At 42.4% G+C, this 17,384-nt stretch overlaps 1 protein-coding gene across 11 annotated transcripts in view; it reads right to left on the bottom strand.

The window, feature by feature from the left end:
- Positions 1 to 17,384, bottom strand: part of RAB30 (RAB30, member RAS oncogene family) — a 97,527-nt gene that overhangs the window by 12,764 nt on the left and 67,379 nt on the right. For 8 of the 11 annotated variants that reach the window (XM_010362868.2, XM_030918577.1, XM_030918580.1 and 5 more), the window contains 2 exons: positions 5,708 to 5,808; positions 2,530 to 2,613 (listed from right to left, as the gene is read on the bottom strand). In XM_010362868.2, the coding sequence (XP_010361170.1) occupies positions 2,530 to 2,613; positions 5,708 to 5,800 (177 nt within the window). In that variant the 5' untranslated portion in view covers positions 5,801 to 5,808. Of the gene's footprint in view, positions 1 to 2,529; positions 2,614 to 5,707; positions 5,809 to 7,967; positions 8,141 to 10,484; positions 10,568 to 17,384 lie in introns of those variants that run through there. The other 3 variants (XM_030918574.1, XM_030918573.1, XM_030918575.1) reach the window with 2 other exon arrangements.

The following is a 17,384-nucleotide window of genomic DNA, read 5'->3' as shown; positions in this document are numbered from 1 at the left end:
CAACTGTGCAGTTCTGCCCTCTTCTAAGGAAGGATTAAAGAAGTTATTCCTCATATGCCCACATGTTAATGAGGCCCTTAAATTAATGTGATTGAAGAAGGTCACTCTGTATCTTTATTTTATATATTGGGCGTGAAAGAATCACAGGCAAGTTGATTTGGACTGGATGTGGGAGATGAGCCAACTGTCACTTTTTATAAAGTTCTAGAAGCCTGAAAACGTACTGGGGACAGAAAGTGTGCTGTGAATACAAATATGAGTAAGACACAAACCTTGCTCTTGGGGAGCCTGTGGCCTTATGGTGGAGTCAGATGTTATAAAAATATCAATTTTTTGCAGACTGTAATAAGCACTTTAAAATAAGGTTTGCAGAAAGAATAAATGGAATATTTATGCCCGGGAATTTAGGAAAGAAAAATAAGCCTGTTCTTTAACACCACGGACCATTCCTTATTCACCCTTACTTAAGCCAGTGCCTGGAAGGTAGTAGGCACTAACATTTCTGATCAAATAAATGAACTCATATATATATATATGAATGAATGGAAAACTCAAATATCTGGAAGTAAAATGCATGAAACAGTAGTTATCTTTACCCAACTCCTTGGGTAACTACCTCCCCTCCGCTAGGACAACAGAAAGCTACAAAAGGCTTTTCCCATCAATGCCTCCTGAGCACACTCCTGTCTCTCTTTCCTGTCCCCATAGCCTAACTCCTTCTCCCCATCCCCTACACTATTTTTGTTCACTTTTTAGTTAGCATTTATGTGGATTTCATACCCTGCTTTTCTCTTCCAGTGCTCCAGCTCCCCATTCACTGCTGTATTTGGTGTGGATGTCTCTGCAGTACGAGCTATTTTAGTAGTCAGGGCTGGAAGAGACACTGAGAGAGCTTCTGGCCTCTACTCAAGGACCTCCTCCTAAACACTTCTCTGTGATGGCAAGTATCTAGAAAATGCTAAAGAGCATTATGGAGCTTCTCTGCTTTTCCCAAGGCACTCAAAGGAAAGAGAGCATGTACATATGGGAGAAGGATGCAAATAAATGGACCCAAACATAGGATGCTTAGGTTGGGAATCAAGGTAAAACTCTAAAATGCCAGTTTTCATTGCGCTGCCGATGGCTGGGCTCTCCTTCCTTTCCTTCCCTCTTTCCATCTCTCCCCCACACCCCCCCGACTCCATCTGTCTGTCTGTCTGTCTCTCCCTCATACACATGCACACACACACACACACACACACACACACACACACACACACACATGGTCTCGTTCTGTCACCTAGGCTGGAGTGCAATGGCACAATCATGGCTCACTGCAGACTCAACTTCCCAGGCTCAAACAATGCTCTCACCTCAGCCTCCCGAGTAGCTGGGACTACAGGTGCATGCCACCATGACCAGACAAATTTTTATCTTTTGAAGACATGGAGTCTCGCTATGTCTCCAATTCCTGGCCTCCCAAAATGTTGGGATTACAGGTGGGAGTCACTGTACCCGGCCTTGGCTATCACTTCTTTCCATAAGGCCCAGCTCTGAAGAGCCAATTGTGGAACTTCAGTAACTCTGACGGCAGGTAGAGCACAGTGCCAAACATCAGTATATTTACCCTCCTTCCAGGTGATTTAGTCTCGCTTCACATTTCTTTCCATCACCTTCCTCCTTTCCTTGCTCCAGGTGACAGGCCTAGTGTGCCTTTCTTCCCCTCTTCTTTCATGGCAGGGGAGACCCCAGAAAGGCAGTGGTGTATATTGTTTGGTTAAATGGGTTCAAATCCTGCCTGTCCCCTTTCCTATACTTATCTATGTGTAGCCATGGATAAGTAAGTTATTTAACCTCTCTGAAGCCAGTAAAATGAGGATAATACCACTTACCCCATGGGTTTACAGTGAGGACTAAACTAAATATAACATATGTAAAAGCACCCAGCAGAGGCACTGGCAGATTGTAGGTACTCAATAAACATTCTCTCCTTTGTCCTGTTCCTGGACACACCATACGTCTTCCAGGTACTAAACCATCCAGAAGCCACAAAGGCTGGAGGGGAAGGAAGCAGGGGGTAGAGAGCATGTATCCTTTCCCGTACTCCTCATTTAGTGTCTTTCCTTTTTAGAGACAAGGATATGATAGGAGACAGGATAATTTAAATAAGTGATTCATAATGAAATATAGAAATCAGGAGGCTTTTTCATGGGGCTGCTGTTTAGAGGAGGTAGCACCTGCTTATTGGCCCATCTCAAGAGATTCAAAAAGAAATTTCTTCCTTGTCTTTATGTCACTTGTGACACGACAGGAGACAGGATAAACTTGCCTTAGCCATATTCTGTCTTCTAATTTGTAAACACGTCATCCAAAATTCCTTCCTTCCCCCATAAAAAAGACTAGAAGAACTCTGGAAATAAGCTGTTATGGCTGAGTGCATTGTTTCAATGTGGGTTTCAATTAGGAGATTTAATAAATGTTATGAAAGCACTACTTCCCCTAACCTCTCACATAGCACATGACAACCTCAGTGAATATTTAGCACCTTACCTTTACTTTTTCACCGTTAATCTCCACTGTCTTAATCATAAAATCAACTCCAATTGTGGCTCCTTGACCTGGGGGGAAAAGACCCTGAAGAAGAAATAATAGAAAAGAACAGCTAAGCAAATATTTCCATTAAATGAAATTCTCCTCTCCCCCAGCAACCCCTATCACCAGGTCCTTCCTTCAGCTGAGTTGACTGGTAGAAAAGAGAACTCTGGTTACTCTCAAGGGAGCCCTGTGCAACTCTGTATGCATGTCTTAAGGGAAAGAGAAAAGAGGGAAAAAGTGTGAGAGAGAAATGCTGAAACAAGAGGAAAGAGATAGGAGGACAGAGAAAAGGAGATAAGACAGGTGAAGGAGAAAACTGAGAAAGGGCAGGGGAACCTGATTTTAAGAATGAAACAGAAAAATCAGACATGAAGATAAGATTGAAGGGCATGCAACCACAGGGATGATATCAGAATCGGAAAGGTCAGGACAAACCGGATAGGTTCTTTCTAAGAGGTAAAATCAAGGGTACTTAAAACTAGTTATCAGTCTTGAGCATGGACAGCCATGGGAGTGGGCAACAATATGAAAAAACAAATAAAAACTCAGCATGAGAAGCAGGAATAAGAGAGTTTTGGGATCTGTCTTTTTGGATCTCCAGAAGCTTCTGAATTTTCCTTTGCCCCAGGGTGATCACTGTTTTCCTCAGTGCAATGTACCATGCATACGTAATTACATGGATCAAAGCCAATGACATTGGGAAGATAATCTAAGAAAATTAAGTCATCAAGGGGACAGTAGGGTAGAAACAGCATTAAACCAGGAGGCAGCAGCCTTAGGATCTCTGTGTAACCTCAGACAAACCACTCACCCTCTCTGGGCCTCAAATTCAATGAGTTTGAGGCTGATGTAAGCCATTTTAAAACAAACAAACAAAATGCTTTACTTCAAACTGGAAACTTAACCAGAAAGATGAGATTTTAACAAAGGCACAAGTATAATTTATGCAATTTACTATTACATAATGTTTCCTATAAGCTTAGGGAGGGAGTTGGGGGTAGCAAGAAATTCTGTCAAGAAAGAACTCTTCACCCAGTTTCTCTTCCCTCTTTACTTATATTCCAGAATTTCCAGAAATTAAAGTAAAATTGACTTTATTAGTTCTGGCAACTATGACGCAGATATCTTTAATTAAGAATTAATTAAAGTTTTAACTTAAAAGATTGAACTTCAAACCAAAAGAAAATGTTCTACTGCATGTCTGCAAAAGATGTAAATATAAACATTCATATCTTTACTTTCAAATATTGAATCAATTTTCTTCTGTTTTGGTTTGGCTCAGAAACAAAAGCTGCCAAGCTTCAAGTTTTATAGTTCCAGATGTTTTGCACCTCAATAATGCCAAAAAGTTAAACAAACTCTTCCCAATGTTTCACCCACCATTTTGTTCCCCAACCCCTGTGCCTAAAAAACAGCTAGATCTGATTCATTTTAACTGTCTGCTAAATAATAAAAACAAACATAATCTTGCCTCTGAAATATGAGTTTATGGTGGAGTTGAGGGGATGGGAGGGGTAAAATGTAGACACAAAAGACAGAAAGAAGAAAAATGTGCTTGTTGGCAAAAAATTACTGTTGAAAATGGAGACATTTTCACCTCTAATGACAGAGTTTGTGCTTTTAAAGAGAATGGTCTCAGAAGTTAGAATGTATAGGAGGTAGAAATTATCAGGCTTAGAACCTGGAACCCGGGTTCTAATCCCAGCCTTGCCACTCTATCTAATCTCACAATATAAGATCCTAAGCAAGGCATTTAGCCCCTCTAGATCTGACCTTTCATCTATAAAGTGAGAGAGGTGGGTTGAACAATGTCCTAAGTGACCTTTCAATACCAAGACAAGGTCAAGGTCAAGGAAACTTTTGATAAAGGGACTGAAAACTTTGCTACATCTCTGCAGTCTTATCCTTTTGTCAAAAGCAGAAAATATGACTAATGTTAGGTAGAAGTAAAACCAGTTGGAGTTTCCCATATATCTCCATGGCGGTTGACTGAGCCCAGATGCCTATTAGCTTGTTACTTTTGGTTTCAGCAGGCCACGGCTTAAAAAGCATGGGTTCTATTCACTTATCATGGGAAAAACCCTGACATTGCCAAAGTGACTCTGGCCCCTCTAGCTGTTTGTTATTCAATCTGCCTCTCTCATTCTCCACAAAACCACAGACTGTCAGAGCTGGAAGGGGCCTTGGAGCTCACCCAGCCCCTAACGTGCAATAGGCAGCCCCAGGAAAGGGAGGTAACTTACCCAGGCTCACAGAGCAAGCCAGGGGCAGAACCAGGACTACGACCCATGTCTCAACTCCCAAGCCAGTGCTCTTTCCACAGCGCCAGGTTATCCTATGCCTTAGATGGGGGGCAGGTGCCAACTTGCTGAACAAATACTTTATGAAAATTCAAGATATGTATGTAATGGTCCTACGAAGGGTGCCATTCATATTTTTCAGGGGAAAACACACAAAAAAGGTCAACTTCGGAATGAGTTCTCACTCGTTTCCATATGAAAGCAGTATATAATCTCCAGCAGTGATTCTCAAAAGGGTAGTCTCAAAGGGAACTTGTACTTAGATCATACGATAAGAATCGAATCCAACCCAGAGGGACCAATCAGTTCAGTTCAGATAATTCTTCACTATTTTCATGTCGTTCCCACTGAAGAGATTTAGAAAATTGGCCTATTTGCTCCTAAATGAAAATGATTCACTCAAGTTTCCTGGGAGGATTAAAGGGGGCATAGGCAGAATTTGACTGGTTTAATTTGTATTAGAGTTTTAAAAAATTTAGGTTCAGTTTGATGTCCAGATTCATTTGTTTCCACCTGGGGATTATTAACTAGTAACTTACTTTTATCCAATAATTTAGTTTTGATACTGCACACTGACAGCAAAACCACTTGCCTTTGTCATTAAAGGAAGCAAGAAGAGGCGTGGGAGGGTTGGTGGAGACTCCCAGGGCCATGCTCCCAGGAGGTGGTTTAAAAACCCCTTGTTTAGGCTACAAAGCAGATGCAGCTTTCAAAGGGTGCATCAGGAACCCACTAAGCCCCTGGCATTGAAACTGGTCATCCATCTCGACAGATTCCCCCAACCCCTTAGGCTAGACTGACAAACCCAATCCTGGGCTTACGAGTTCCCTTACCTGAGTGAATCTTCGGACGAGGCACGTCTTCCCCACACCAGCGTTGCCAATTAAAACAATTTTGAACAGGAAATCATAATCTTCCATACTCATTTACACAGCTGCAAGGCAAACACAGGCAAAAGTGAGAAGGGCCCAGTCAGACTTGCCCACAGAGCTCAAGCTGCACCAGCCTCGTCTCCAGGGGAACAGGTCTGACTCATTTAAAGAGCAATTTAAAGCTCCCCTCTGGTGACCCTGCCAGCGAGACAGAAACACAGGTGTTTGGTCACAGACGGACTTTATTCCTTCTCAGCTACCTCATGCCACAGAGAATAAATGACGCAGATGTCCTTTCACCTGGTAACCTTTATTCCTCCAAGCTATCATGTCACAGTTTCCTCCTGCAATAAATCTGTTTTCTTTCAGCATGAAAAGGAGATGACAAATCCATGTGCAGGCAAGCTGGGGTGCAAAAAAGCAAGGACAATAGAAAGCCCATCCAGAGCTTAAAGGACATTTACGGAATGTATATGACTGGAAAGAAGTGCTAGTGACGGGTAGACTGAATGAAGGGGAAGGAACCATAAAGGGCCCTTTTAGTCTCCTGCTTCTGGAAGTCTTAGGGTCCTACCAACGGTAGTCATAGCCATCTTTCCCCTCTACCTCCTATACATCTCCTGCCAACATGCTGATGCTACAGGGCCTCCCAAAGTGCCTGTCTGTGCACTCCTCTGGGCTTTGGTATGTGCCATTTCTTCTGCCTGGGATGCCCTCCCTTCCACCCATTCTGTACCTTGAAGTCCTTGAAGTCCAATGCCAGCATCTCTTTCTCTGTGAATCTTTCACTGATCTTCCCCAGATAAAGCTAAACACTTTCACCACTCCTCTGTCCTAAAACTTCACTTGCTGTATACAATTCTTTGTTCAAATATCTGCCTCATCCTTAAGGGATGGGATTATGCCTTTCAGCTCTATTTCCTAGCCTCTGGGACAGAGTTACACTTTGTAAATGTCTATCCTATTGAAATAAAAAATTAGTTAATGGGCATGTTGCTTATGTGTAGACCTTAGTTTCTCCAACGGTGCTAGAAAGACTGTGACTAAAAGGGCATACTAAAAGAATGCTCTGTCTACTTCAGTGGACTGCCGTTAAGATTTTTAAAAACTTACAAAAGAACCTTATACAAAAGTTACCCAGGTGTGGTGGCGTGCTCCTGTAATCCCAGCTACTCAGGAGGCTGAGGCACAAGAATTGCTTGAACCCAGGAGGCAGAGGTTGCAGTGAGCCGAGATCACACCACCGCCCTCCAGCCTGGGTGACAGAGCAACACTCTGCCTAAAAAAAAAACCAACCTTGATACACATAAAGCGCTATCCTGGTAAAAGGAATTTTAATCTACTGGGTGCCTACTATAGTACTACAGGAAATACAGAGAAGAGACAATGTCTGCCCTCAAGACCAACATGAGAAAAGTTAAATAATGGGGAAAAAAAAGCTAAATAACAATTTGCGCCAACAGTGGAGCTCTCTTCCTAAGGTGTAGGCAGAACAGACGCAGTAGACTCTGGAGAGACAGGAAATGGGCAATAAGGGAGCTCATGAGGGGAAAGGTGCTCTGGAGAGTAGGGAAGCCTCAGGGTCACTCCTACCAGCAGACCTGGAGCTCAAATGCCGGTAGCCTTGTAGGGCAGAGAGTAGAGCCCAATTAGCTGAACCTGTCAACTAGCCAGGGGAGTAAATTCCATGTGTGCAAAGATGATGCCTGTGTAGATTTCAGTTAATCCTTGGAAAAAGAACTGACAACCAAGCCAACATGTAGGTGGCAGCTCATGGGGTTCCATCCCAGTTCACTGGGACTGTGAAGGAAAAACATTTCTCTGTACAAGAATCTGGGTCCATGAGCAGTGGTAGCATTATACTTGGCCCTTTATGTGTATTTCCATTTGTTTCTACAAGTATACGAGGTTTGTATTTACTAACACATTATCTATTTTACAGGTTAGTGAACTGCGGTTAAAGGAAATTTAGAAGGTGGCCTGAAATCATAAAGCTAAGAGCCAGACTTCATGTTCCAAAGGCATATAGTATCATAAAAAAATGAAGCCAGAGAGACCGAGGTTCATACCTGGCTGCACTGACCTTCTAAGCCTGTGCCTTTGGGCAAATGACAATTTTTCAAAACCTCAGCTTCCCCATCAACAAAATGGGGCTAATAACACCTATACCACAGAATTGTGAATGCTTGAAAGAACGCATGGGAGCCCCTAAGGACAGTACCTGGCTCTTTGTCACCCAAACTCCTTAAAATGATTCTCAAATTTCCCATGATCTGGTTCCTGCTGTCACTGCCAGCTCTGTCTCCTACCACTCTCCTCACAATCCACATTCTAGGCTCACTGGATTTCCTCAGTTGCTTAAATACGATGGGACTGCCTTTCTCCTCAGACCTTCACATATATTGTTCCGTCTGCCTAGAACACAAAACACAATTGAACCTCGCACCTTTGCCCACCACCCCAAACCTCCTCTAGATCTCAGCTTCAACATGACTTCCTCCAGTCTGCTCCTTTAACCTACGAAGGGCCTGGGCCTCCCCGCTCTAGGCTCCCACAATGCCCTCCTCCTCTCCTGCTGTAAACTCACCATGCTACCTGTAATTAATTATTCACATATCTCACACTCCGGCCCCATCCCTCAGCACCTCAGTCCTACACACGTGTACACTCATGACTGTGAGCAGCATGAGAGCAATGAGGTGTGTAGTTGAGTCCAGATCCTAACCCCTCCCCATCATCATCGTCTCATTCTATATTACTAAGTCATTTAATCCTCAAAACAACCCTATGAGGGGGATGCTATACTATTAGTATCCTAATTTGGTAGAGGGGGCTGCTGAGACACAAGAGAAGTTAAATAAGCAGTTAAATAAGGTCCCACGGCTGATAACTAGTGGAGCTGAGATTCATACCCAGATAATCTGGCTCTCGCATTCATGTCCTTGAACCACTACCCAAGTGACTTTCACAATGCTGGCTCAGAGCAAAAGCTCAAGAAAGATGGATGAATTACATGATGAAGGGCAGGCACTTAATCAATGTGATCACTCTTTCCTCTTCCCCTCTGGCTTCAAATATAAAACTCTACCACCCTGTAGAAGTTAAATAAGAATCAAAGTCAAACTCCTGATAAACACTCAGGGCCTGATAAACACTCAGGGACATGATATGTAAACTAAAATTCAATAAAGCTATTAGAAAGAAAAATAATAAAACTCACGGAAAGGCACACGGGCAGCAGGAAGGCATGAGGCTCTGTGGACCACAACTCTCTGCTTTCATAAGCCCATAAGAAACAGGAAACACAGGACTGGCCTGCATTCTTTTTCTGTGCCTAGATTGTTTGACACACACTTATTTCTACATCTTTGCTGGAGGTCAAAGAACCAAAGCAGGAAATCCAGAGGAGAATGTCAAAAATAAAGACTTTAGAAACAGGGCTCTTAAAGAAGGTTCACAGTGCCCCAATGATGCACCTTTAGAAAAAGAAGGTGAAAAAAAGGCTTTGTCATAGTGAACATTATCTCATGTGGTTACCACCTGGAGCAGGCTACAGAATAAGTTAAGACACTACCCCTTTCTATAAGAAATTACTCTAATGCTCTGTTGAATGTGTTTTTGTTTGTTTTGCTTTCTTTTGTTTTTGAGGCAGGATCTTGGTCTGTTGCCTACGCTGGAGTGCAGTGGCACGATCACGTATCAAACGACCCTCCTGCCTCAGCCTCCCAAGTAGGTGGGATTACAGACACAAGCCACTGTGCCCAGCTAATTAAAAAAAATTTTTTTTTAGAGACGGGGTCTCACTATGTTACCCAGGCTTGTCTTGAACTCCTGGCCTCCATTAATCTTTCCACCTCAGCCTTCCAAAGTGCTGGGATTACAGGCATGAGCCACTATGCCAAAATGTTGGATGTTTTTTAAATGGACCTCTGGGTAAAAATTGGTCTTTAATAATGCTGGCTGTCTATGGATAAAGCTGGACTGTAAACTCCAGGTTATCTGTTGTAGTTACTGTTTTGCTTCTAATAGAAAACACATTACTGAACGAAAAGATCACAAGATTATCTGCAAAATTCTACTCTTTGAAGAAGCCTTTCTGTTTGGTACATAAAGTAACAGCCCAGGCATCACCAATCCGCATGTGATGAGACAGCATTTCCCCCTGAATAAGGGTGTAAATTCAGAAGCATTTACACCCAGCCCTAAATTGACAACAAAAGTCATGCCTCATCTAGGGAGCAGACATGCCACAAGATATGCTACTAACCAAACACTACTGCAGTATTTTATATTCTATTATTGTTAACATTGATAACAGCTTAACATTGCTAACATTGATATTCGGTGCTTTTTATGTCTTAGGTACTCTTCTATATGTATTTACTCATTTAATCCTCATAACTCTATGATGTAAGTACTCGTATTATCCCTAACTTGCAGAAGAGGAAGCTGAGACAGAGATATCATCCTAAAATCACACAGCTAGTTAGCCTCAGGACCAGGATTCAAACCTAGATCCATCTGACCCCAAAGCCTAGTTCTTTCTGCAACAGGATGCTTCTACCCCCTGCCTTGTAATTGACATTGTCTCTCTGTCATGAGAGCTAGAGGCTCAGCTGAATGAGGCCCCAGGCCCTTTGAACTGCAGTGTTCTAGAATCTCCCTGCTCTGGAAGCAACACACCCACACTGATGGAGCCACACACTGAACTTCAGATTACACAAGCGCTGCTCCTCACCTTGCCCTCCAGCCCAGGATTCTTTCAGGACCTGAAGTCACACTTCAGCTGCATCACTCTCACAATTCAGTCATCATTCATCCCTGTAAGTAAGTACCAGGCACAGGGAATATAAACAGGAGCACAGATGAGCAAGCAAAATCCCCAGTATCATCATCACCACAACAGTTGTAAATAAATGGATACATGCATAAGATTCAAACTGGAAAAATAGATGAGCAAGATAAAAAAATGAATTTTAAAAAGGCACAGGAAATGAAATCTAGTATGAAAAGCTTAAAAAGAAAAACAAAAACCATTCTAAGCAACGTGAATTTGGCAACATTTAAACCATTCTTTAAAAGTGGCCTTTACCAGGCATGGTGGCTCATGCCTGTAACCCTAGCATTTTGGAAGGCTGAGGCAGGAGGATCATTTGAGCCCAGGAGTTCAAGGTTGCAGTGACCCATGATCACACCACTGCATTCCACCCTGAGCAACACAGTGGGACTCTATCAATAAATCAATGAATAAGTGGCCTTAAAAAAGCCTGTATTCACTGTTGCACACCTGTGCATTTTTCCTCTTTCCCTTTGGGGCTCAATGTAACAGATAAAGTCAGAGGCCAGGTCTTTTCCCCAACTTTCTGACACACCTCCAACCCCAGTCCCCTAAAATATTTTGGTGACTTGTCCTTATTCAAAAACTGTGTGTCTCAGGCAGGTCCTTTGGGGCTTGACTTGGTCTGTAGAGGGAGGAGCTGGGTAAACAGGCAACAAGGCCCCTTCCCATGGCAGCAAGTGTGGTTATTCTTTCATACCAAAGAGGCAGCGTAGGCAATGAAGCAAGAGGGCCTGGGTCTGTTAAAGAGCACTGTGTAGTTTCCTTATCCACAAAATGGGGATGATATTAGAACCTATACCACTGAGTTGCGTGAGAGGCAAATAAGATAATATATGGACAGGTACTCCTTTTAAAAATATATAAATAGTTTTTCCCACCATTCTGACAAAAGTCATACATACTGATTGCAGAAAATACAGACAAGCAAAAAGGAAAAGAAAATCATCTATCATCTCCTTCCCTACCCAGACCTTCTCTGGGGAATAATTAGTTAGCATTCTGGTATACATCCTTCTAGTCTTTTTCTTTTTTCTTTTTAGACAGAATTTCACTCCTATTGCCCAGGCTGGAGTGCAATGGCGCGATCTCGGCTCACTGCAACCTCTGCCTCCTGGGTTCAAGCGATTCTCCTGCCTTAGCCTCCCCAGTAGCTGTGATTACAGGCATGCGCCACCACGCCTGGCTAATTTGTATTTTTAATAGAGACAGGGTTTCTCCATGTTGGTCACACTGGTCTCGAACTCCCAACCTCAGGTGATTCGCCCACCTCAGCCTCCCAAAGTGCTGGGATTATAGGCGTGAGCCACTGCACCTGGCTCTAGTCTTTTTCTTTATATATACTCGTTGTCTATGTGTATATTTTATTTCAAATTTATTAATTTAAAAAACAAAAACAACATCATAGGATTATATAATTTTTTTCTATAGAATGGTATTTTCCCAAACCCAAAATCAGAACTCATGGTCTGCAAATAGAACCGATTACCAGAGACCCTCAAAATTCATTCAACGTTTGGTCATATGACCCTAGACACTCAGTAAGTGGGGGGTGTGGAGGATAGCTTCACAGTAACATAACTCTGAGAAATACTAAATATTATCACCCAATCTTGGAGGTTTAAAATGTTCTGAAAATTCCCATAATGAAGGCTAGTTAACTTCATTTAATCCAGGATTTACCAAATATGATTTTAGCTGAGAATTCTTTTCTCCTATAAAACACCTTTTTTTTTTTTTTTTTTTTTTGAGATGGAGTCTCGCTCTGTCGCTCAGGCTGGAGTACAGTGGCCCAATCTCGGCTCACTGCAAGCTCCGCCTCCTAGGTTCACGCCATTCTCCTGCCTCAGCTAGGGCACCCGCTATCGCGCCCAGCTAATTTTTTGTATTTTTAGTAGAAACGGGGTTTCACCATGTTAGATAGGATGGTCTGGATCTCCCGACCTTGTGATCCGCCCACCTCGGCCTCCCAAAGTGCTGGGATTACAGGCATGAAACACCCAGCCGGGCATAAAACACCTTTTATATATGTCTTGTTACTAGGGCTCCATGAAACATTAGTGTAGTAAACACTATCATATTTTATAGCATTTGAAATAAGAGCTGCCCAGGTAGGGTTGCCAGATACAGTTAAAAAAAAAAAAAAATAAGAAGAAATCCAGGTCATGTCACCCTGACCACGTCAAATTTCAGTTTCAGATGGTCAGATGTCAACAAATACATTTTAATATAAATTTGTTCCAAATATTGCATGAGACATATTTTAAAGTTTGTTGGTTATCTGAAATTCAAAATGAACTGGACATCCTATCTCAGTACTCAGATCGCAGTAGAAATAGAGGCCTTAGGCATAACACCATGCTTGCCCAGAAGCTATGGAGGGTGATGGGCAGGGCATGAGAAACAAGATATCCCTGATAAATCCAAAACAACCAGAGGAATAAAAAAGGGCAAGTAAAATTTCAAGAAGGCATCATAGGGGTTCTTTAGAATCTGGGCCAGACTCTGGAGGGTGGGTTCAGACTGGCACAGAGGGCTCAGCAGGTGAGTCTCACCCTCTTTGATGATCCCAGAGCACTGTGGACCTCCCTCCAAGTATGTCCCCACATGTGCGTCTGGCCCGTGGAAGGAGCCATGCTATATGTGTCTCTCACCCTTACTATCCTTAAGGACAAGGACTGTACCTCAACAAGACACCTGTCTCTTCTTATCCCACTGTTGTGTTCAGTAAGTGTACATTGAATTGAAAGCCTTTGATCCATCTTTCCACCTAACAAGGTTCTGTCCCTGGAAGCTCATTATTGCTTAATCACTAGGAGGCAATTACTAACTATTACTATAATCAACTGCTGCAAGCTCACTTGCTTTACATCAGCTGCTAATTTCATGTTATTGCAAGTTAATTATTCTCCTTGGCCACAAATGTCAAACACCCACCTGTGCTGTGGCTGCTCCTTATTCACCAGACTGTAAACTCCAGCATTTTTACATGGCCCTTTATAGTTTACAAAATTCTTTCACAGACATTATCTAATCCGGACCTCCCAACAACTTCAAGAGAAAGCTCTAATCATTCTGCAAGTGAGGAAACTGAGGGTTTAGGTGATGAAGTGACTGACTTACTCTGACACACTAGTGAGTCACAAGGTGGCCTCGGTATCCTGGCCACCTAGAATTTCTCCTCTGCCCGAACATACTATGTGTTCCCAGGTTCCTGGCCATTTGGACCATGATTTGAACACACTGTGTGCTAGGAATGGTGCTAAATGTTTTCCACATGTAATCTTATGTAATCTTTTCGGTAGTCCATCAAATGGGTATTAATATTCCCATTATACAGATAAGAAAATTGAGGTTCAGAGAGATTAATTAGTTCAAAAATCAAACAGCTAATGAGTAAAATGTCTGGATTCAAAACCCAGGTCTTTCTGGAAAAAAAATTAAGTTGGAGGTCTGTCTCACTCCTTATACTAAAATAAATTCTGGATGAATTCAAAATTTGGATCTAAAAAAACTGAAGGCATAAAAGTACTAGAAGAAAACATTATATATAAATATATATATATATATATATACACACACACACACACATAAAATCTTAGAGAAGGCTTTTTAAGAATTACTCAAAATCAAGGCTATAAAGTAAAAAGACTGACAAATTTCATTAAATGTTTCAAAAATTCTAAATGGCAAAACAATAAAAATGAAAAACCGACTAAATATTTGCAATATATATTATTAAGGTCTAACTGATTACATGCATAGAAAGTTCCTGGCCGGGCGCGGTGGCTCAAGCCTGTAATCCCAGCACTTTGGGAGGCCGAGACGGGCGGATCACGAGGTCAGGAGATCGAGACCATCCTGGCTAACATGGTGAAACCCCGTCTCTACTAAAAAATACAAAAAAACTAGCCAGGCGAGGTGGCGGGCGCCTGTAGTCCCAGCTACTCGGGAGGCTGAGGCAGGAGAATGGCGTAAACCCGGGAGGCGGAGCTTGCAGTGAGCTGAGATCTGGCCACTGCACTCCAGCCTGGGCGACAGAGCGAGACTCCATCTCAAAAAGAAAAAAAAAAAAAAAAAAAAGAAAGAAAGTTCCTATAAAATGAATATGAAAAATTCAATAACCCCCTAAAAAAAACAGGCTAAGGACATGAGCAGATAATTCACAAGAAAGGAATAAAAATAGCACTTACATTTTTTTTTAAACTGATCAACTTTACTCACAAAAGCAAATTCAAACTATAGTAAATTTATAATTATAAATTATAATTTTAACTATCTATAGTTATAACAAGAGGCCATTCATCTCATATTGGCCAAGTTTATCCTGTACTGGTGACAGTATAGAGAAATGGGGCACTTGTATACTACTGGTGGGAGGTAAATCAATGCAACCTCTATGGAGAGCACTATCGATTTAAAGCTAAAAACGCTATTACAAACCCTCTGACCCAGCAACTGCACTTCCAGGAATCTATCACATTTATACTCACAAAGGCACAAGTAGTGGGATATTTATTACAACAGTATTTGGAATAGCAATTATAAAAACAACCTAAAAGTCCATCAGCAGAAAATGGTTATATAGATTAACGTAGCCATACAACAATGGACCACCACACAGCCTGCTATGGATATCTGCAAGATATATTAAATGAAAGAAGCAAGGCAAAGAATGGTGTGTTTATAGTATGAAGAAATGGTGGGGGCATATGATTCTATATCTGTATAGGCACAAGATATTTTTGGAATGATACAAAAAAACTGGCAACAGTAGTTGCCCCTGGGGAGGCTATAATATTTAGCTCTTTCTAGGAAAGAAGACAACCTCCAACTCTTAAATTATACTCAGCCCTTTTATTCAGTCTATAGTAGTGATTCAAAAGAAAGACAGTTTTCCTAATACAGGGAGAGAGGCCCTGTTTCACAAAAAAGATCTATTCGGGGTGCTCTGTTTCAATCTTTCTGTCTTTCTCTTTGTCTGCCTAGCTGCACCCCTTCATGGGACACGGACCCCAAGAAGGAATGTCCCACCCAGACTCTGGAGTTGCTTTTCCAGTTCATTGTGTGTATTACTGCCTTCTCTAAACCATGTCTCAGCATAGTGAGTCTCTACAAGGAGGATTCATTCTTTCAGACCAACTTCCCTCAAAACCAAGTATCCACAGTATGGCAGCCAAAACCAATGGATCAAACAATAGCTTGCTTGTGTCATGAATAAAAACAAAACTCTCACACATTTGTACAGCTTAGAAATTACTCTCACTTCACTCTGACACAGAACATTTCTGAGGGAGCAGAAGGAGCTCATCTTTTTCTCCCCATTTTACAGAGATGAGATTTGAAACCAAGATAGTGACTTGCCTCAGGCCATGCAGCATGTAAGCAACAGAGCCAGAAGAGCAAACACAGGTCCGCTGACTCCAAATCAGAGCTGCTGCCAGGACAAATAAGATCTGCAAATATAAATCCCTACTGGGCAAGGCCACAGACAAAACCATCAGGGGAGCTGGCATGAACACATGCCATGGTGTGGGGGTGGAGTTAGGAGGAAGGAACTTAGAAGCAGCCCTTGGAATACTTTTTAAGATATGCAAAAAGTAAAAATGAAAATCAAAAATAAAGCAGGCCTGAGACCTCCACAAGACTATTTTCAAAAATCAAGACAATCAAATATTCAATTTTATTCTTTGTATATTATGTTTGATATTTTCCTAATTCCTAGAAATACAAAACAGATTTGGGATTCCAAACATGAGAATGATTCCACAAAGCAGCATTTTGTCAGCATTAACCCAAGCAAACACCTGAATTATCTTCTGGTGCTCTTTCTGCCGTAGTGAGAAGTTGGCCATAGGGAGCATCCCTGCACTAAGCACAGATTTGGTTTTCCACAGATGGGTGAGAGCAGAAGGGAGGAGGCCACCGCTTAGGACCCACTCAGTTAACTCCCCAGGCAGGGCTAATTTGTTTTGTACCACAGCACCTGGGAGCAGGTGTTTGACAAAGAGGCTCAGATGTGCCTGGAAATGCTCGTGCTTTGTTTCCTGGGGGAAGAAAAAGGATACCCATCCCACTCATCAACCCCTTTCCAAGTTGGAGAACTTCTATCTGCAAAACATGTTTGTTAAACGGCCCTAAAAAAGGACCTTGCAGACCCAACTCGCTGTTTCTGTCTTCTGCACAAGTAGGTGGGGCTCCCTCTGTTGTCCTCCAACAAAAAACAATACCACTGCAAAGAGCTCTGGGCTTTGCCCCATTGCCCTCCCAGTTGTATTCTCTAAATCAGGGACCGTGTCTAATCTTTCCTCTGCAGAAGCTTCCCTGCGCCTGCTTGGCTGGACCGGAAGAACCTTCTTATCGGCTTATTCAGTCTCCTCCCCCAAGGCTGAACACACAAAGCAGCCTGGCCAGGCAGCCAGAGGTCAGAGCCATGGCTCAGAACTGGGCTCAAGTCTTTCCCCTGATGGTCCTCTGCCCCGGAGATCAGAGGCCTACCAGGAACAGAGATGTCTTCTCCCTGATGGAAGACTGTCATACCAGGCTGGACCCCTCCCTCAGCTGTTCAGATTCCCTCCTCACTGGAAGCAGGAGAAAAAGTGATACGGAAGCAAGTATCCACATGCTCAGCAACCTGAATAGATGAAGACAAAAGAAGAACTCTCCCAAGTTTGTCTCTCAAGTTTGTGACAGGTCCTGTGTCAAGCAGAAGAATGACTACTTGTCTAGAGCTTTACACACAGCAGACCATTATTGCATCCTTGAATCAGCCCCATTGAGCAGAATTTCTTACATACTGTC

This window comes from Rhinopithecus roxellana, chromosome 15 (assembly GCF_007565055.1).
Source record: "Rhinopithecus roxellana isolate Shanxi Qingling chromosome 15, ASM756505v1, whole genome shotgun sequence".
NCBI classification, from domain to species: domain Eukaryota; kingdom Metazoa; phylum Chordata; class Mammalia; order Primates; family Cercopithecidae; genus Rhinopithecus; species Rhinopithecus roxellana.
Note: the sequence above shows the minus strand (reverse complement) of the source record. Positions and strands in the feature narration are given on the sequence as shown.